We start from the raw sequence: 22,809 nt of genomic DNA on the forward strand, positions 1-22,809 counted from the left end.
TGATTAGAGATTCTCCAGGGTTTGTTACAGCGCAATATACTTACAGTTGCAGACTTGTCTTTCTGAAGTGTTAGCAAGGAGCCATAGACAAGCCTCCTTGTAGAAATGCTAGAGTGTCCTTTACTTTAAGCTGACTTTGCTCCAAGATGTCTTTTGGGTGCCGATATTTGAATCTCATCCAAGTGATTTGTAGTCATCATCTGTCCATCTGCTCCAAGATGCTAGGAGAGAGTTTATCACCTTATTCAAATATCTGAGTTCCCTACTGCTCAGTTTTCGCAGCATTGGATTTTGGTGCAGGGTTTGCTCCTGTTGGTATATGTTCTTTTGTGTTGGGATCTTGAGATTCCACTTACGGCTTAAGCAGGCCTGAGGACTGAGACCCAAGAGCTATTGAGAAGGTAACCAAACTCACTAGCCTGTTTGTTTGCAAATTATTTAACATCTTCACACTTGCATGGAGGAGGAGGCCCTGAAGCCACTTCTGAACTTAGGTGTCCAGATTTCCCACTTTTAAGTGTGTCTTCCTCATGTAGTATCTTTCGGTTTTCCAACTGGACCTGGATACCAACAGGTTCATCAGGACTTCCAACCTGTTTTGTAAAAAGAAAAGGAGTACTTGTGGCACCTTAGAGACTACTCTAACCAATTTATTTGAGCATAAGCTTCTGTGAGCTATAGCTCACTTCATGAAGTGAGCCGTAGCTCACGAAAGCTTATGCTCAAATAAATTGGTTAGTCTCTTAGGTGCTACAAGTACTCCTTTTCTTTTTGCGAATACAGACTAACACAGCTGCTATTCTGAAACCTGCTTTGTGATGCTCTGCAAAAATGGCTGGTCCTGACTACATCCCTTCAGGTCTAAGTGCGTCCTGCACAGCTAGTCAATTCTGACTTTTCTTTTCCTTTGATGTGTAGTATCCGGAGGGACAAAACGAGAGCTTCTGCCCCGGACATGATCCAGGCTTCCATGAGAAGTGCTGAAGATTTCTGCTTTCTTATCAAAGAGGGATTGCCCTTCAAACCCTCCTCAGAAAAGGAAAACATTTTTGGAGTCCAGCAATTTTGAGAACAACTTAGAAGACAACGAAAAAAAGAAAAGGAAAATATTTAGTTGTTTTTTTAATCCTGTAAAAAAACTCTGCTACAAAAGGAGGCCTGATGTCTGCCATCTGTATTGGTGTGAAGATCCAGAATTCTGGAGAGCTCTTCCTGAGGGGTGGTTTAAACCCACACACAGAAGAAAAGTTGTGGTCTGCCTCCAGTTGCTGTTGATAGAAGGAACACCACACGGTGAAGATTGACACAGAGTGGACAAAGGATAGAGATAATAATGGTTACACCATTTTGTAAAGTTCTTGTAAAGTTTTGTAAAGTTTTTTGTAAAGTTTTGTAAAGATCTCTTTGAGATCTTTGGATAAAGAAAGGGACTAGGGCAAAAGCCCTATAATCTCTCTCAAAGAAAGCTACCAACTGGGGATGATGGTAGATATCAGGGCGCTAGGAATACCCGATCACTCTGCCTTTCAAAAGGAATTGCCAGTAGCAACAGCACATTGTGTTACCCAAGAAACCAGAAGCTTTTTTAATTTGGAAAGGTTTAGCTAGTAGAGAAGCTGTGGTCTAAAGTATGCCAAAATCTAAACTCTGAAGTTTCAGAATGGCCATCTACATTATAAGAATGGAACAGTCTATTTTTTAAATCGTAGTATGATTGACTGTTGCTCTGAAGTACTCTGACATAAATGGTCCCTAAAAGATATTTTCCTACCCTATTTGAGGAATTTTCTTGTTCTTCCACAATTCTACTGTTAGAATAATGAATATGTGCTGAAATACTATCTGTACTAGATGTGAACAGGTTACTTGATGGAAAACTGAAAAATATGTTTTTAAGTTTCATGTACGTTTTCATTCTGAAATATTGGAAATGTAGGTGTAAGACAGATTTTTTTGAACAGACCTAATTTTTATTCTCTCCCTAAATCATCCACATTCTCTTCATTCTCATCTGATTCTTTTCTACACCTTATATCAGTTGTGGGCAAACTTTTTGGCTCGAGGGCCACATCAGGGTTGCAAAATGGTACGGAGGGCCGGGTAGGGAAGGCTGTGCCTCCGCAAACAGCCTAGCCCCTGCTCCCTATCTGCCCACTCCCACTTCCCGCCCCCTGACTGCCCCCCTCAAAACCTCCGCCCCATCCAACCCACCCTGCTCCTTGTCCCCTGACCACTCCCTCCCGGGACCCCCCGCCCCTAACCGCCCCCCCGGAACCCCACCCCCTATCCAACCACCCCTGCTCCCTGTCCCCTGACTGCCCCGCCCCCTATCCACACCCCTGCCCCCTGACAGGCTTCCCGGGACCCCGACCGATGAAACCCCCCCCCACTCCTTGTCCCCTGACAGCCCCCTCACGGGACCCCTTTCCCTAACTGCCCCCCCCCAGGACTCCACCCCATTCAACCCCCCCCCCGCTCCCCTTCCCCCCCTCCCGGGATTCCCCAAACCCCCAGGACCCCACCCCCTATCCAACGCCCCCTTCTCCCTGTCTCCTGACCACCCCCCACCCCGAACCTCCACCCCATCCAACCACCCCATTCCCTGACTGTCTCCCTGGACCTCCTGCCCCTTATCCAACCCCTCCCCCACCCCCTTACCATGCTGCTCAGAGCGGCAGGACAGGCTTATTGGAAAGCTTGGGAGGTGCGCGGGTGCAAGCCATGCTGCCCATGTGGCAGCATAACTACGGGGGAGGGAGGACAGCAGGGGAGGGGTCGGGGGCTCAGGGGCTGGGCAGAACGGTACTGTGGGCTGGATGTGGCCCACCTCTGCCTTATATTGTACCTCTCAGAATAATACAGAACAGCCTCTTATTTCTTATCTTTCCTTAATTCCATATCTTGTCTCACTCTCTACTACCTCTGAGTGTCATTACTGTATCACTCACCTCTTTCTACACACATCAAGACTAGATGCTTTCCTAAAAGATATGCTCTAGTTCAAACAGGAATTAATTCAGGGGAATTCTTATGGCCTGTGTTATGCAGGAGGTCAGACTAGACTGTCACTGAGGTCCCCCTTTTGGCCCTATAATCTATGAATCTATATTATTTAGGTCCTTCCCAAGTACTTTTCTCCACTGTCATAAACAACCACATCCGAAGTGTATCATCATGGTGTATCGCCCTCTAGTTGTGATCTTGTAGCTCTATCCCACTGCTCTACTTCTACATTCATGTCAGATTAGTTTCAATTTCAATTATTTTAACAACCTCTCTTATTCTACCCCAAGCTTTCATAGTGTGCATCAGAACATTTTAGAACATGTTTGATAATCAAATATGTTATAGCAATACATTTATGACATCAGAGATAACGTTCTTTGTTTCAGAGGGATTATACTTTTGCCATAACAATTCATTCTAGAGTAAAAACTGACAAAAATCTTTCATCCAGTAAGGAACACTTCAAAAACAATTATGTCTAGTGTTATAACGCATGAGATTAAAAAAAATGTTTCCCAGTTTGTGGCTATTTTGAACTCTCAAAATGAGTTTAATTAAAATTTACCTGAATATTCAACTCAATAGCTACCTTTTTTTAAAGATTTTAACTACTGTTTAGTACCCATAGTTGTATATACCAGTATAAATTTATGATATTTGGGAATGGATCCAATATTATTAGCAATTTATCATAGAACTACAACACTGTACACAAGATATACACAAACTCCTATTAGCAGTAACAGGACTTTTGGGCATATGTATCAAGTGCAGAAAAGACCCTATTTATTTTAAACAAATGTCTTAACTATCCATTAAAAAAAAAGAGGGGGGAGTTGTGTACTGAACTTTGGATGTAAATAATGACAAAAGGTTGGTGTGCTAACTGAGAAAAATAAGTACCTTCAAACCTGGAGCCAAACTCTGTCTTCAGATGTGTATGCACGACTCCTCCTGAAATCAAAGATAACCCCAAGCCCTAACCAGCTATAACCTGGAGTTCTTACCTGAAGCTCATCTACCCATCCGAGATCAGCGTGATTTATGCTTTTCTACATGTTGCTGGTTTGCTTCACAACAGCCTTATTTAATCATAGTTCTCTATATCCAACATATATTGTGGTATACCACATTAACTGGGCAACCATAAAACTTTATGCTAAATTACAGGATAGTGGTTCAGGATAGCGACTGTATCAGCTCATTTCCCCTATCCAATTATTTTCACTCTCTGTAAGGTCCTTTTAAATTGTAAAGAGCAAGGAACTTGAATCAAATTAGATAGTTGTTTAGATGAACAAAATACGTGCAGGAAAAAACTCTCACATTTTGAACTCTTTGTAAATTGTTCCCCCAACCACCAATGAAGACTTTAAAATCTATTTCATCACTTTGTTACTGTGAGATTTTGCATGGCAAGGTTGAGTGAAACCATGCGTACAGACATTTATACCCTGTGCAACCCAAATGTTACAATTCCATCAGATAAAGCACTGTTGAGATCAGTAGCAACATTCCACCTCAAGCTGCTAGTGTCTACAATGATTACAGAATAAAAGAGCAAAGGAGTGAATTTTAGTTGGATTATTTGGCAGCCTGTGCATATTACCCACACTCATTGTTGTGCCTATGTTACACGGAGTCCCTAAAATATTACTTGAGAGTTGTTGAGAAAGTACGGTGATGCTAGAGTGTCTCAAAGAAAAGATCACCAGAATTTTTTTAACACGGGCAAAACAATGTATTTTCCCCTAGATTCATTCTAGGGAACAATTCTGGCTAACATTTTCCAAAAAATATCTAGCCTAAGCCAGACATGTGGCATGGAAAATTTCAGTCCAAATGACTGAAGTCTGGCAAAGCTATAAGCAACTGAAAACAGGGTCTTGTAATGGGAAGTGTCAGGCAAACCTTAATAACAGGGAGCACTACCAGGTCCAACTATAATTCTCTTGTGTATACAGGCAGGGACTATTAACCTTTTTAGCTACAGCATTGCAACAGGAATCCATGTTCAGCTGGTTAGCCACCCTGCTCCTTAAGTCTCTTTTGTGGACAGTACACTGTGAATTGCAGGGAGTTATTACATTGTTACTGCACCTCCTAGCTTTCACTGTTTATTTCTGGTAAGCATGTCCACTATATGAAACAAACTTATTTTTCTATTCCAGCATTGAGCAGCTGTAATGCTGACAGACCCTGGTTGTCGTCGGGCGGAATGGAACCTCAGTGCATGAGCCTCTACTGCATGAGCTAAAAGCCAACTGGCTGTTCGCTACAGCTGCAACCCCTCCCTGCCTCCCTCTCTCCTCAGTGCCACTAGATGGGACAGAACACCATACCCAGGAGGTGTGTGGGTTACACAGTCACTAATTTTTTTGTATGTGCATGATGTGATTATGTTGCACCGAGTTAATTTTTAACTCAATTTTAACTTTTTATTCACTATTTCTATTGTGAAAAACTGTTTTGTTGTAGAATATATATTTAGAAGCCCAATACATAACTCTGTTTCTACATTACCACCAGAACTTAGTCTTCTAGTGGTATGTTCTTAAATACATTCTGCTTTTGTATGTCTTTGTGATTAGGGCTGAGAGATACACACTCCTTATGCTGTATACTTTTGCATCATGGTGTGGTTGTCTTGATGTTTATTTGCAAACAAGTCTCATCTTGGTCATTGGTTTAGACTTGTATACTGTCTGTGTGTCTTGGGTTATAGGTCTAATTAAATGACCTCTCCCCTGGTTTGCAAACACTTTCACTTCAGAAGGACAATTTTCAATAAACTTGCAAATATCCTTTGAAAGATCAAGTCGTTTTCTTGCAACTATCCACTTTGACCCATTATACCACTAATAATTTGGCCTCCAAACAGTTCACCTGTTAGGTGTCCAAATTCACATGACTTAGCTTTATTACACTGATCTGTAATATAATGGTCAGTGGTTCACCTGGCCACTAGTTGCCCCTATTCTTGGGCTACACTGATGACATCTTCATTATCTGGACCTATGGAAAAGAAGCCCTTGAGGAATTTCACCAAGATTTAAAACAAGTTCCATCCCATCATCAACCTCAGCCTGGACCAGTCCACACAAGAGATCCACTTCCTGACACTACAGTGCTAATAAGCGATGGTCACATAAACACCACCCTATACCAGAAACCTACTGACCACTATACTTACCTACATGCCTCCAGCTTTCATCCAGACCACACCACACAATCCATTGTCTACAGCCAAGCTCTACGATACAACCACATTTGCTCCAACCCCTCAGACAGAGATAAACACCTACAAGATCTCTATCAAGCATTCTTACAACTACATTACCCACCTGCTGAAGTGAAGAAACAGATTGACAGAGCCAGAAGAGTACCCAGAAGTTACCTACTACAGGATAGGCCCAACAAAGAAAATAACAGAATGTCACTAGCCATCACCTTCAGCCCTCAACTAAAACCTCTCCAACGCATCATCAAGGATCTACAACCTATCCTGAAGGACGATCCATCACTCTCACAGATCTTGGGAGACAGGCCAGTCCTTGCTTACAGACAGCCCCCCAACCTGAAGCAAATACTCACCAGCAACCACACACCACACAACAGAACCACTAACCCAGGAACCTATCCTTGCAACAAAGCCCATTGCCAACTGTGTCCACATATCTATTCAGGGGACACCATCATAGGGCCTAATCACATCAGCCACACTATTAGAGGTTCGTTCACCTGCACATCTACCAATGTGATATATGCCATCATGTGCTAGCAATGCCCCTCTGCCATGTACATTGGCCAAACTGGACGGTCTCTACGTAAAAGAAAAAATGGACACAGATCAGACGTCAAGAATTATAACATTCAAAAACCAGTCGGAGAACACTTCAATCTCTCTGGTCACTCGATTACAGACTTAAAAGTGGCAATTCTTCAACAAAAAGACTTCAAAAACAGACTCCAACGAGAGACTGCTGAATTGGAATTAATTTGCAAACTGGACACCATTAACTTAGGCTTGAATAAAGACTGGGAGTGGATGGGTCATTACACAAAGTAAAACTATTTCACCATGTTTATCCCCCCCCGCCCCCCCAAACTGTTCCTCTCACGTTCTTGTTAACTGCTGGAAATGGCCCACCTTGATTATCACTACAAAAGGTTTCCCCCCCTCCTGCAGGTAATAGCTCACCTTAAGTGATCGTTCTCATTACAGTGTGTATGGTAACACCCATTGTTTCATGTTCTCTGTGTATATAAAATCTCCCCACTGTATTTTCCACTGTATGCATCCAATGAAGTGAGCTGTCGCTCACGAAAGCTTATGCTCAAATAAATTTGTTAGTCTCTGAGGTTCCACAAGTTCTCCTTTTCTTTTTGCGGATACAGACTAACACAGCTGCTACTCTGAAACCTGTACAGAAAATGTGCCTTTGCCCAAGTGACATTCTTGACTGGATCCTCAGTATTCTTGTAACTTTTGAATTGCTCTGTGTAGCAGTTTGCATCTCCCAATGTGCTCCCACAAACTTATTAATTTCTTTGACTCTTGATAGTTGATGTTGGATAACGATTTGCCTGCTAATATATACAGACTGAATGCTTTAACTTATTAAAAAAATGTAAACTAATTATCGATCCCACAAACACACTTTTATTTAAGGTTGTATATCCTCAAAAATATGCACATAATAGCATTGTGTATATGTTTTTATTGAGGGGTTTTTTTTCCAGTCAACAAAATATATGGAAAAAACTCCACTGCTTTGCTGCCTGGCCTGGAACCTGATGCTGACAAATGCCTGGTAGGGTGATAAAATGAACAGTACATCTTTTACAAGAATCTCTTTATCTGGACTGTGACTATGTTGAAGAAGGGGGGCATTTTCATAAGCTCATTTGACAAGAGAGATCTGCAAGGTCAACGGGGAATGGCTTGAGATACTTTGGTTACAGAAAAAGGATGGTTAAGATTTCAGAAATTTATGTTTTATGAGGTGAGGTATGGAGTTCAATATTTGTTCTACGTACCTTTTCCCTCTCTATCTTGTGACATGGAGGTAACACGGTGTAATGGATATTCATCGATTCCAAGGCCTAAAAGGAGCTTTGTCTGACCTCCTGTATAACACAGGCCAGAAAACGTCCCCAAATAATTCCCAGAGCAGCTCTGTTAGAAAAACATCCCATCTTGATTTTAAAATGGTCAGTTATAGAGAATCCACCACAACCCTTGGCAAGTTGTTCCAACGGTTAATTACTATAAAAAATGTCTGCCTTATTTTCAGTCTGAATTTGTCTGGTTTTACTTCAAACCACTGGATCATGCTATACCTTTCTCTGTTAGACTGAAGAGCCCATTATTAAATATTATTATATTATTAAATATTCCCTATGTAGGTACTTATAGACTGTAATCAAGTCACTCCTTAACCTTCTCTTTGTTAAGATAGAAGGAAGGGGTTGATTGGCAATGCTGATCAGACTGTACACCCCAATTGGTATGAGTAGTGTTGATCTACACAGCAACAGTGCAATTCTGAATGACACTGATGAAAATGACAGACACTGAAAGATGGATTTAGTACAGCTCTTACTAATATATTGTAAGGATTAAGATAAAGATATCAATAGATTTCAGAAATATTTCTCTCCTTACACTATACTGTTAATTTGATAGTTGAATGATACAAGACAGACTGACTGTTCAGTCTCTTTATAATTTTTCTCCCACACCATATACAGTATGCTTTTCTGGGGAGGAGCACACAATTCACCTTGTTTGTCACCATCTTCCCTCTTTCACGTTTCGTATAAAAGTTAACAGGTGACTGTGGCAGAAATTCAAACCTGCACACAATAGCTAATTATATATCCACAACTGAAAAGCATGAAAAGTGTAAACTGAGTCATTCAAATAAACTGTTTCTAAACATCTTCCTTTAACATTACTATTCTACTGTTAGATAACATTTCTATTTAGCTGTATTTACATGGGAAAAACCTGTATTATGTGCTTTTACCTGGCTCAGGTACACTTGTCATATGAAATGCCTAAGGTAATGTACATACCAAACCAAGATATAGACTAACTTAAGTTTCTACTGATGCTTTTATAACAACATAGGAATATGGAGCAGTATCAGAACACCACACTGCTATTTACTGGTTTTGGGTGGGTAGAAGCTGTCCTCTGCATCTTTGCTGGAGCACTTGGGACTTCTGATGTCCCCTCATTTTAAGCCACCATCACTGATGAGGACCCATGTATTTTCCCCAGTCTTCTGGTTGAGTACAACTGGATGAAATTCCAGTGAGAGCCCCTCACTACCTCTCTCAGCATGGACATTAGTACCCCCAAATTCCTCCCAGTCTATGGAACAAAAGCCCGGAGAACTGTCATAATCTATTGAGCATTGAATAGTATACATCTATACACACCCACCCACGCAGAAATTGAACATATATTTGCATTCCCCTGTCCTGATGCCTGTTCTGACTTAAATTGAAATGTCTTGCTTATTGCATTTTTACAGCTTTTTTGAAAATTGTTTTCTAAAAATGAAATCAAACTCAGCAAAACGATCTGTGCTCCACCAGTTCAATTTTCAAATCTTTATATCCAAAGTGTGAAAGAATAACACACAATACCTTCACATACCTTCCATGGGGCTAAATGATGCTTCCGTGGGCTTTTCTCACCACACTTGCTGCACAGATATATTTTAGGAAGAAAAACATTTCTGTGAGCAAGTAATGTTTGTACGAACGGAACTGGAACTTAGATTGGCATCACAGCAAAAAGAAGGGCTTCCGTTGCCACATTTTGCTAAATTCTGGCCTCAGTCCCCACGGAAACTATGATGCTATATAGACAGATACTCAAATATATTTTTATGTATGTATAAATGTATGCCCACTGTATTATAGAAGGGTAAAAACAGATACGGCTGGTTAGAGCATCTAGTTTTACCCTGCATAACATTTATTGACCAAGGTGGACAAGGGCTAATGATCGCTAAATGTTCTACTCACATCAGCATAATGGCCTTTCATATCACAGCGGTTACAATGTTTACGCCAATGAGCTCTCTCAAGGCACTCCCTAGAGCAGTGTCCAGGCAAACAGCAGTTTAAACAAAACCGTGCTGGGCAGGTATTTTGTAGGTGATCTCTCTCTGCACACAGGCAACAAGGGGGAATTTTCTGTGGAGAAAGACAGAAAGAAGGATCTTAGGTGAAAACATTTCAACTGTTTAAAGTAAAAAATAATAACTGGAGAAACACAAACCAAAATGAGCACAAACTCCTACAAATTATAATGTTCATAATTATGTATTCTCAGTTGGGTAGTAAGATTATAGTGTTTCTTCAAGAAATTCTGGTGATGTTGTACAACAACAAGAGAAATACAAGCTAACATTGTAATTCCATATACAGTACTTTCTGGTCCTTGTTTCTTCTCAAGTTTAATGAATTACTGCATACATTTGCGCTACTTTCAACGAATCAACAACAATCATGCTGAGAGGAAAGGAACATTTTGATTAGAGACAAACTTTTCATACCTGAAAACTGTAATTTGGGATACTGTATTAAAAAATGAAAAAGCGGTCTCTCTTAGTTACATGCTGTGTGATATGTAACACAATGGACTCTTAACGAATCACCTCTTTATCTATGCCATGAAAGTGAATGATCATACTTTTGAGATTCACACGTATGCGGACTAGTGCATTCATGGAGTTATAAAATCAAACTATTGAAAGCCTATTCTGAAGCTGTGTCCATTCAAAGCCAACTTCCCCAATGACTGAGTCTGCTATTCGAGGCTAAAATGGCCACTGGATAGGAATTACTGATACTCAGTCACTGAGAAACCGGTTTTACATAGACACATCCATAGACTTGGAATAGGAAGCAGTCTCAGACGGTGTAGGCTTTGCAAAATTTGCATAGCTTTTACAGTCTTTTCTGTTGGGATTGGTAAAGTCACGCTCAGTAGAGACTGCAGCCATTTCTACATAATACTTTACATAGTAGGTGTTTTTCAAAAAAACTGAAGATGAATATTTCAGGTAAAAACTTTCCCTGTTTGTTTTGTAGAAATTTGAGCTGCTTTGAGGTCACATATAATTTCATATTTTCTATGATGGCAAAGGGCGGTAAATGATCTTTAAAATAATTCTTTGCCAGGGCAATAGGTGCTAAGTCTAGATGCTGTTCCTTCTTTCATTTCCTATAAATTGTTTCTCTTTACTTTATTTCTTTTTCTCTGAGAGTCTGTATAATATGAAACAGTTAAAAAATGTAAACTATTCTTTTAGGATCTCAACAATATGTCCTTACATTGTACTTACCTTTATTTTCTCTGTATTCATTTGTAATTGTGAGAGATTTTAACGTCATACAAAAAAAATCTTAACACAGCCTTTTTTAACTTTGTAAATTAAATTAGTCTTCTCCAAGAGGCCTTATTGTCAAATTTCAGCCTGAAACAAACTTTTAAGCCAAATGACAAGCTCTTGAAATAGGGTGGCTCAGAGCAGGCTCTCTCACCCTGGATGTCTCTTTTCAAGCAGTCCTCACACTTGCATACGTAAATTCACCACACTGCACTTTATTTACAGTGTCTTACGTCGCCCCACCACAAGGCTTTTCTTGTATGTCACTGTAAACCTCTAGGCACTGAGTTGAGGTGGGGGAGAGAGGTCTCACCTCTCTCAGATCCTGAGCTTCTTTGCCTCTCCCCTTCCCCTTCCCTTCTCCCCCTCTTCGCCCCCCCCCCCACGCAACAGTCCCCAGCTGATGAGCTGGATTCCCTTGTTAACTGGTTAATCACCCGGTCCGAATCAATTTATCTCCCAATCTGGACCACACGGGGATGTTTATAAACTTCACAGCGTGATGGACCAGCCCTAGGACAACCCAAAAGAGTGTTAACTAGTAACCACAGAACAAGTGGCAGCCTCTAAAATAAATTAAAATATTGCATTTACCTTTGGAGTAGGACAGTTTTTGGACAAATGACCCCGTTTATCACAATTTCTACAAGTAACATTTTTGTCTGTTGCATAGTATCTGTTGGTGCGTCTCAGGGGTGCATAATTACCAATTTGTGCCTAAGGAAATAACAAGAAAAAAAGATGTATCTATTATTTGGGCTTTTGTGGTGTAGTGCTTTGCTGAATTGTATTTTTGTAGCGGTCAGTGCTGGTAAGTTCAGTTTGAAATCTAATATTGTACTCGTACATTTGTCAACCATTTAGCGCTGGATAGTTCTGCTCTCTTAAACTTTGCCCTAATTGTGTCTAAATGACTGGCTGCTAAATCTCAGGCAGTTTTGTCTTTTTTTTTTCAGAGTAAAACAAAAGAATAATTAAAAAGGTTTGTCTTCTTTTGAAAATCTCAGTGAGGCTCAATTGGCTCTCTCATTCCAGGATGAACTGTAGTTCCCCCCAGATTGCACATGCAGCTAACATGAATTACAAATACAAGTCACCATACAACATGGGTTGACACATTCCTCAGAAGAAATATAATGCTGTAGGGAGATCAATTAAAACTGCATTTTGCACCATGACAAATTACAGTGAACCTGCAAAACACACAACTGTGACCTCACATGTTATCTCCACAGAAGCAGAGGAAGTTGATAATTCTCTCTCTTGCTCCTGAAGATTTATTTAGAACTAGTAAACATCCGTTTTTTGTTTTTTTTTTTTTAAAACAGACAGAAGGACAGGTGCAGCTGTCACAAGCCAAGCTGAAAGATTGAGGGCCCCTGCATATGGAATAGGGTTGCCAATTTGTGTTGGACTTATTCCTAGAGGTGTCATCACATGACATAATCTTTAACTAAAGATTAATCTTTAATTTCTGGAGACTCCAGGACAACCATGGGTTGGTAACTCTAATATGGAAGCATTATTATTGGTAACCATGGGTTGGTAACTCTAATATGGAAGCATTATTGAACCTTACTGGAGCTGGTTATGAGACAGAGTGAGAGGGACCCTCAAGAGTACACCATGCTCCTCTTAGATAGCCTGAGGCTACTAGGATTAACTTTCTTCCAGACCCTCCAGAAGGAGGGGTGTGTGTGTGTAGAGTAAGACAAGAAGAAGTCCCACCAAATGATAAAGGCATCATATCCAAGTGCAGCAAGAAGTTGAAGAGTCTGGTTCTGCTTCAGAGAGCTACTGAAGTCTCATGGATATCTTTAAGAAAAATTAATAATTCTGCTCACACCTTTACTCTATTTTTTTTTATTTTCTGTTTATATAGGGATACCTGTGTGAATAAAAGAATTTTTTATTTTTTAAGAATTCATCTCTTTTTTCTGCTTATTCCACATCTGATATCTTAATGTTCTGTTTCTGACATCACAGTTGGAAGCTGTGGGAAATGATTATGATGTTAAGAAAGAATTATTACTTCAAATTGAAAATAAGGAGCAGGATAGATGAACTCTTAAAAAGCAATTATCCTCTTTTCATGTAAACCAGTCTTACCAATAAAGAATGGAGAGAGAGAGACACACACACATACATGATATATAAGAATGTTTTCTAAGTATATCGTTCACAAGGGATCAGAGAGTTTATAATAAGGGGTTTCATCATAAGGTTATGCCCCATCTTTTAAAAACAACCTACAGTATTTGGAATAATTTATTAGGCTATATTACCTCTAGGTCTTTATCACTGATGGACCAGTCCACTCCATCTTCTCCTGCAAAACAGATATATTGTGAAATATATTAATGCACTGAAAGTTATTTTGTAAATTCAACCACAGGTGATTTCTATGTAGTCACTGAAAGGAGACAAGACCAGACCTGTTTTTAAAAGCACATCATTGGCGAATCTAGTTTCAGCGAAGGGACACTACCAATCTGTTTGGCTCCAAATTTGACCTACCTTATAATTAATGTGTGCTCTTTATCGTGTGTGTTTTGTTAAACAAGCCATCAACTAGGGAAGAACTCCCCATGTGGTAAGTGGCATAGGCCCTGAAGTACTGCACTGCTGGTTACACAAATTACATTTAACTGCTGTCTGTCATGGCATACAGAACCCTTAGAAAGTCCACAGTCACCCTCATGGTCCTCTAAGATCTCAGAGACACAAGGTGGGTGAGATAATATCTTTCATTGGACCAACTTCCGTTGGTGAGCGGCACAGGGCATGTCTACACTACAGACTTAATATGTTAGGTTGACTTACAGCCATTGCAGTCATTACTGCGATGGCTGATGTCCACGCTACCCTCCTTCTGCCAGTGGAGCATGTCCCCTCTCAGCCAAGAGTGTTGGCCAGCTGCCTGGGCTTCTTGCCTCCCCATTCCCCACCAGGGGCAGCGGAGGGATAGCTGCTCAGGCTTCTTGCCTCTCTGAGCGGGGAGCTGGGGGAAGCCAGGCTGTAGCTGTCCAGCTTTCTTGCCAATTTCACAGTGTCAGCATGGAGCCCTGAAATTGACAAGACAGCCAACAGCTGCTATAAGTAACGCAGTGTCTACACAGACCCTGCCCCGCCCTAACTACACCGACATAAGCCCTACGCCTCTCGTGGAGGTGGAGTTATGTCACTGTAGTAGGGCACTTACATCGGCGGGACACAGCTGTAGTGCGTACATTAACATAATTAGGTCAACATAAAGCAGCTTACGTCTACCAAACTATGTAGTGTAGATCAGGCCACAAGCTTTCAAGCCACACAGAACTCTTCTTCAGTTCTGGGAAATGTACTCCCAGTGTCACAGCTAAATGTAAGGTGGAATGCACATATTGTAAGGGACCATTCAAGGTAGAGTGACCTGTTAACACCTCTGCAGTCATGGGACAAAAAGAGGAGGTTAGTGGGTAACAGATTGTTGTGATAAGCCATAAATCCAGTTTCTCTGTTCAATCCATGATTTTTGGTTATGAATTTAAGCTCACCCTTTGAAAGTGTTGCACAAGTTTCCTGAGAGTCCTCATCTTCATTTAGTGCACAGATGAAACAGTCTCTATACACTCAGTTCTGGTGCCTGAGCCCGGACTGGCTTGCAGCAGCCCAGACCTCTAATGGCAGGGGAAGACCTGCTCAGCCCTGGACTGGAGCATGTCCAGTGCAGACAGAATCTTTGGAAAATGCAGCTGCTAAAATCTAATAAGTTTTTACTGAGCATGTGTGAACAGCAATATTTCAGAAGCTTATAACTTGGCCAAATAGAGGCAGATTTTCATGGAGATAGCGAAAGGAAAATCCCTGACACAAAGGAGATAAACTTGCCAAATCTGAAGTCCCTGCTCCAAAGCTTTTCAAATAATTTTTTAACATGGGCAAAACAATGTATTTTTCCTTAGCCTCATACTTTGAAACAGCAGAACCATTCCAGCTGCAGTATTTAAAGAAACAAACAAGCCTGAGGTAGACACCTGCCATGGAAAATCTCAGCCCGAATAGTTAACATTTAGCAAAGTTATAATCAACTGAAAACAGGATTTTATAACGTGAAGTTTAGGACAACCTCAGTAATAAGTGATTCTACCAGCCCTGCCTATGAAATGCATGAATAAATAACTTGCATTTACTAACAGCAAAAACTCTAAATATAGAGTTCACGGATAATTAAAGGTGGCAAGCCCCCTCCATTCATTTTTTAAATGTCAAAAAGGTAAGTAAAGGATGGCATCTGAGCGCAAAAAAGTCCTGCAAGGCAAAAAAATCCTGCACAGCTGAATACTGTGGCCTCAATCCAGCAAAGTACTCAAACACATGCTTAATATAAGGCATATGAGTAGTCTCACTGACTAAACATAGGGACACGATGCGGGGTGAAGTCCTCAGTGACCCCATGTTTTTCAAAGCTGGAGAATTTGAACTGAAATCCAAACCTTGCAGCTGAACTGTGGCTCCAGAATCCAAGCTTTCATGTAAAAAATTATGAGCCCATAGGAAAGTGAAACTGAGTGGACAGTTGAAAGTAATTAACACAGAAGCTAGGGTAATGACAGTGCTGTTCCAGTTAAATTGCCCCTTATTAAATTAAGTTGCTGCAATTTTTCCAGTGTGATACCCTGAAAAACTGCAGACTTGAGGTCCAACTTATTACAGAGAACAGAGGGCCTTGGTTTTATTACCTAGAAAAGCTACATATTGAAACATGAACAGTCCTGCTTTTGTATCCATTTAGAAAAACCTTATATTTGTTGTACATGAATTTTAATTATTTAATTTCAATTCAATTTAAACTGATGTAGTTGGTGATGTTTTGGGTACCCTGAAAGAAGAATTTAGGATATTCTGAGGCAGTGAATAGGGCATTACTGGCTGCGATATTTATTAAACAAATCACCGAACACTGCATAGGTTGACATGTACCCCCCAAATACCTAAATTTTAAGTTTCTTTCTGAAGAAATAACTTTTGAAGTTTCAAAACTTTTTTGGTGGCTGTAGATGTGTCTAAACTTATTACATACAGGCTGCCTTTTTTCTGTTAGTTGGAAATAAATAAAAGAAAATAGGACCAAAAGAAACACATTCTACAGTGAAATTGTGGGAAAATCTCTGAACACCAACATCAGAAAAGCTTCAATATATAATTACAACAAAGCCAAGTAAATGTACTTTTACTTAACTTGTATTTATTTATTTAGCCAGAGAGTGTCCATGAGTTTTGGATAAACACAGATTAGCTGTGTTCTGAGCTTCTCTAATCTCCCTTTTCTGTCCCTGCTTCTTCAACCCCAAACCCCTTGATTTACCATTCTTTCTCCCACTCTGATGCATGACCTCAGTACTAAACCTTGCCTACCACCTGCTCTGAAGCTCGACCAAACTACCAATCCAGGCTACATTCTCAAAGCAGTATACGGAGTATTTCTCTACTCCCATTTCCAGCCCCCAGACCAGCAGCCTCCCAAGGCTAGCAACCTCATTACACCTGTGCTGAATTGTAAGAGGCATCAGGCCTGGTCTAAACTACAGGGTTAGGCCGACGTAAGATGCCTTGTGTCGACCCAGCTGTGGAAGTGTCTTCATTTAATTGGGCTCCAGCCCATGAAAGCGCCTCTCTATGCTGACTTAATGCCACCACCTCCCCAAGTGGTGTAGAGTCACAGTCAATGTAATTAGGTCGATGCTGCGTCAGTGTAGACACTGCATGGCTTATGTCGACTGTTACTGGCTTTCAGGAGTCACCCCACATTGACAATGCAATAGATACAAGTGCTCCTGGTGAGGACACACACAGCCGACACAAGAAGCCAAGTGTACACACACACACGATTTTATAACTGTGGCGGTTGTATGCTGACATAAGTTAGGTTGACATAACCTCAGAGTCACTGCTGGCAGGATCAATGGAAGAAGAGGTGGCTGAATGCCAGTTGGTAGGAGGAATGGGAGGTTAAGATGAGATGATTAAGAGCTGCTTGGCAGGAGCTGGGAGCAGATATGAAGTGACAGACCTAGTAATTTACAGCTCATAATTTGGCCATCCATCTGTCCATATGGTAGTGGGGTGGTGGACCCTGTGGGTTTGACATGGGAGGGGACAGGAAAATTAGGTGGCTGGTGTGAGGTCCTGCCAGGGACAAGAGCTGAGGTCGTGCTGCAGGGTGGAAGAAAGGATGACTGAAGCAGTAAGGAATGTGGATGGAGCAGACACACACAAGGGGAGGATGTGTGAAGGTGACCCATGTTCATCTGAAATTCTTGAACAAGGTATGGAAATAAAATAAAGAAATACCTGCTCATTTAAAACAAAAGTTACATTTACTTGGAAGTCTTTAGCAGAATGAAACTTACCTTAAATTGGTGTTAAAAACTAATGGTCTCTCAACCGAATTTAGAGCAGAATGAGAATGTTCCAATCCTAATTTCTCATTTTCTGCTTGTTAGTAGGAAAATGCTCCTATCAAGTAAGCAGCCATAAAGTAAGACTATCTTTTTTTAACTAGACAGCTAAACTTTAATAAATAAATAAATCTATTTAAAAAAAAAATTATAGTCATTTCTGAAGCTTGGAGAAAAAGAGTGGAATTTTCCTTTAAAAGGGACAAAATAGAAAATACTGGATCCAGAAGAGGATAATAAACTATTCTGAGATGGCACACCAAGACAAGGGAGTTACCTCACAAGTGGAGAACCAGTGTTGACAGGGCCAATTCAGTCAGGGTGGATGTGGTCCAGTCCCAATAATTGAGGAGGAGGTCTCAATACCAAGAGGGGGAAAATTGCTTTTGTAGTGAGCCAGTATGTGGAAAAATGTGCAAAGATGTAACCCCATGTTTTTAGCACTCAGTAAAGCCACGCAGCCATATTTTAATTCCTGTTCTTCTGGGGGTTCACATGTCCCTTTTTCACTTCACACTTTTTGGGGGGCATAGCTATAAGGACTGTAAAAATGTAATGCAGCTCTTTACTAAATATCTTTGAAAGTGCTGTCATCTTTTTATCCATTTTATGTAGGCATCCACAAAAATTTCGGTAATTAAATTCTTGACACTGTCTATGGTTTCTTTGGTAATTATTTTATTTATGCAAAAACACCACTTTTCTTTCTATTTTTTTAAACAGCTCACAGTGCCTTTGTGAAAGGATATTAACATTTTTAAAAATTATTCTGAAAATCTCCCCTGGGGCTTTCTCCATTCTCCAGTAAGTGACTGCACCAGAATCTCACAGCCACAAATGCATGTGTTATTCAAAGGAAGCTGCTAATTTTCACATGGTATCAAGGTAAACCCCCAGAACACAAACCTGCCACACTTAAATTATTTTATTTTTAATGGATTTTCTCATACTTTGATTTTTTTCCACCTTTTTCATTTGTGGTAACCGCATTAAGATACTTTTTATTTGTTTATGATTCATTCTTTCACATAATTTGATGAGAAAAATACATGCCTGTTTATTCTTCTGTTTAGGCTTATGAACTTTTTGCATTTGTATTAGAGGGTGGGGAGGAGAATGGCTTTGTGTGCATCCAGCTGATATCAACATCCTGTCAGTTCGGGGTGTGGTGAGAGAGGATGGGGCCAGAGTAAATGAGAATGGGGATGATGTTAAATGTATAGTGCTTGGATGGAAATAAAGAGTTCTGTGAAAGGGGCTTCTTCTATGGACAATTACACTTTGGTTACCCTGGAATAACACAATATTATGGGATAGCCTATAGAAGCACCACAGTTAAGGTTGCAACCGTATTTCTGTTTAAAGCCAAATTTTTCAAACTGCACTAAAATTTACATGCCTAATCTGAGCAGTGTAAAAACTGGTATATCGGTTTAAGGCCCTAGACAGAGTTTGGGGTTGCTTGGCCAAGGGGGTATCTGAGATATAGACGTCCCTCCCACCCACTCCCCAATTTGTTTTAAAAACGTAATAAAAAACTTCCTTCTAATTTTTTTTTCCAGAGAGAGAGAGACAGACAGACATACAGAGAAAACTGCAGACAAAATTTATTCATATCATTGGACTGCTCCTTTTGAGACCGAATGGCCAAGTATTGTAAATCAACTCCACAGCCCGATAGTTCAGAAGTTGTTGGACTTTCTTCTGGGTTTTATGGACTAGTGTGTTGCTGCAAGCAACTCAAAGAATGTCAGCACCATGCAGACTCCTGGCAGAGAGAGAGAGACCCTCCCAGAAAACGCTCTATAGTTGAGGGGGAACCTGCTCTGGGCTAAGAGCCAGACGACCATGAGTCCAAGTCTCTTCTTCCAGAGAAAGGAAGGAGATGGCAAAAAAAACCATGAAAGAGAACTGTTGAGAAAACCTCTGCTCCAAGCGTGGAAGAATAGTATTGGGGAGCAATATCAATACAATTCACCAAATGTGCCTATAGAGGGTGCTACTCCCGGAGGGGGGAGGGGACGCGGGTGGTGAGTGGACCTTCTTGCTTGCCTCTGAGACTTGGCAAAGGTGGAAAAATCCAGGAGTTCCAAGCTTGGCAGGGCAGTGGATTCCCTTAAGAGAGAAAACAAATTTAGGCTGAGCTACAACTTAACTGATTCCTTATATATGATCCTAAAACTTGGGTTATTCTGCTACAACCAATGGTCTAGGGATTTGAAGATGTCACCTTTGCAGTCAAGCATACAGCTTGGCCTGACTTTCAGTCTCTGGGGAAAATGAGACCTTTTACACCACTAGGAACACTGAACTTCAGTCGTCTCGGCAGGGAATCTGGAGAATTTTATCCTGTTATCTGGAATGGTTAACCCCAGTCTAAGACTAATTGCATCTCCAGTGTCTCCAAAAGACATTATGCATACGAAGTTTCTTTGGTAGCAATATGCAATGAGCTTAATGTTTGATGGTACTTGTGCATTCAACTTTACAATGAAAAGGACATACTCCCTAAAACAGGTGAGATTTTTTTTCTTATGGTGGGAACATGGATGCAAGCATCCCTGGTTTCCAAATCACATTAAAATCTTAATTCCATAATTGTACTTAATTAAAATATAATCACAATTATACTAGACTGTAAACTCTCTGGGGCAGAGGCCATCTCTGACTCATATGCCTGGCACAATGGGATCCTGGCCTCTGAGTGTTACCTCATTACAAATAATTAATAATAACTTAAAATGGGTAGAGATAAATCCCCTAGAAAAATAATCTGGATTTTTTTTCTCCATAAAAGACTAATTTAATGCTAGCAGGTTTTACATGCACCTGAAACTTCTAGGGTTTCTAAATCAGTAAATATTTTTGTTTACCTCGTCAAGACTCAAATATCATTACAATAGAATTTTCTGTGATGGAATTTTCTGATGGTTTTTACAGCTCTTGTTTTAGAAATGGAATAGAAATTTGGCAAGTTCTCTACGTTTAATGTGGTACAGTTTTCCAAGCTATTGTGGAAAATTCACTTCTTGTTGTGACTGGTGGTAACAGATATACAAAGTTTGTCTTTTGCTTATAGGAAAATCAAACATTTGCATTTTGATGTTGAGTGCATATTTTGTTTATTAAAACCAACAACCAATTTACTGGTCATAGAGTGCAGAGACGTTATTATTAGCACGACCCTCAATAGAACTCCAACAATGTGCGTGGCAACGTACAGGGGAAAACTATGAATTTCCCCAATGACCTTTCATTCTAAGTAGAACACAGACAGTACAATCCACACATAATACTGATCAGAAGTACACAGAACACAGATGAGGCATAGATGAAAGAACAAGGCTTCATGATGCTTCTTATACTCTCAACATCCTGACTCGAGTCTTTTCAATGAACTTTTTCAACGCACAGTTATCACGCAAATGTCATGTGGAAAGACCAGGTTTTAAAATGAGGTTAATTAATCAATCATATTTATTATAGCAGTGCTGAGAGGCCAAGAGAGAACTGGGCCCCATGGTGCTAGGCACTGTACACACACAGTCAGAAAGAGTCCCTGCCCCCCAAAACTTACAATCTATAGGGGTTCTACTCTGAAAAATAATGAACTAAAAATGGCCAAAGTATTTACCTTTATTTTTTTATACTGGGAAAGCCCATGCAAATTTTATTTTCAGTTTAAAACCCATGCACAGCTAACTCAGGCAACTCAGATTGTAGAAGCTGACTCAATTCTGCTGCTGCTTCTCTCTCTCTCTCTCTATTCCTGTCACTCTTCAAGGCAAAAAGCCACTGTTTCAAAACACTTCTGATTCTGGAGAAGTACAAGAAATGCTATTCCGACAGGATAATATTTTCCCTCGAGTAGGATGTATTCTACATACCCATATATTACAGGCTGAAATCTGTACTGACAGTGGCTGCTTTACAGGCATCAACATATGGTCTGTGCTAATAACCCTGTTGCTCATTCCAGTTAAGGTTTCCATTCAAAGGACACCTAAATCGAACTGAACTCAGGTGGTACACAACATTCTAAAATGCAACTGGATGAAGAGAGGCACCTCCAGGCCTAAACAACAGTTGGTAGTGTTTATGATATATCTTCAAAAGACTGAACACAGACTTAGATCCTAACGGTCCGATTTCTCCAACTCCAGTAGTGACTGATGAGTACAAAACTTTTATGGTGGGTACCGGCATCTGAACTCACACAACCCTAGGCAGCAGATCAAGGCTAAATGATGCAGAGAAGCAGCAGCAGATGAAGCTCTGGATATACCAGTCGGACATTTTGAAGTAGAACTATTTCTGGAGAAGAACTGGAATCAACTGCTGTAAAGGCTGTTCTCTGAGACTTCCTTAGACACTTCAAGGGATTTCTCAACTTTTGCTTTGATAATAGAGGACTTCTTGAAATAGACACCTGCTGTTGGAACAGATTATGTGTTAATATCCCTTAAAAGTAGAGAACTTTGAAAAAGATCCATAGATTCCCACTGAAAAATCAGTTCATACAGTAGTTGATAGCAGTCCAACATGAAAAATTTCCTTATGGCAAGGACAGAACCTCCCTCCTCCCACAATAGCAAAACATACCACCTCTCTTCTCTCTGACATTTCTCATCAGCCCCCTGTGTTGTTTTGGTCACTCTTATGATAATAGTGACCATTTATCTTTAGCAGCCATTATCTTTGTGCACTATGGTACTCTTTAAAGCCACTTATTGGCCCAAATCTACCAGTGACCATACACGGAAAGCCAACCCACATTGAAATGTATCAAAACATATGATTTTGCTTCCAGCATAACAAAAATTGGTATTTAGAAAGTTTAAAAAAAACCCCAAAACCTGAATATAATAATTTCAAGACCTGCTAAAACAACTTTAAACAAACTTTACGAACCTATTACCTATGGGAGTAGACTTTAACTGTCATCACAA

General features: G+C 40.3%; 1 protein-coding gene across 3 annotated transcripts in view; it reads right to left on the minus strand.

Annotated features, from left to right (window-relative positions):
- The window catches only part of ZCCHC7 (zinc finger CCHC-type containing 7), a 163,784-nt gene that overhangs the window by 44,682 nt on the left and 96,293 nt on the right, over positions 1–22,809 (minus strand). For all 3 annotated transcript variants that reach the window (XM_073345741.2, XM_073345740.2, XM_073345739.2), the window contains exons 3-5: positions 13,706–13,749; positions 12,015–12,137; positions 10,051–10,221 (exon numbers count right to left, since the gene is read on the minus strand). In XM_073345741.2, the coding sequence (XP_073201842.1) occupies positions 10,051–10,221; positions 12,015–12,137; positions 13,706–13,749 (338 nt within the window). The remainder of the gene's footprint in view (positions 1–10,050; positions 10,222–12,014; positions 12,138–13,705; positions 13,750–22,809) is intronic.

The sequence above is a fragment of the Lepidochelys kempii genome, chromosome 5, assembly GCF_965140285.1.
Source record: "Lepidochelys kempii isolate rLepKem1 chromosome 5, rLepKem1.hap1, whole genome shotgun sequence".
Lineage (NCBI taxonomy): Eukaryota > Metazoa > Chordata > Testudines > Cheloniidae > Lepidochelys > Lepidochelys kempii.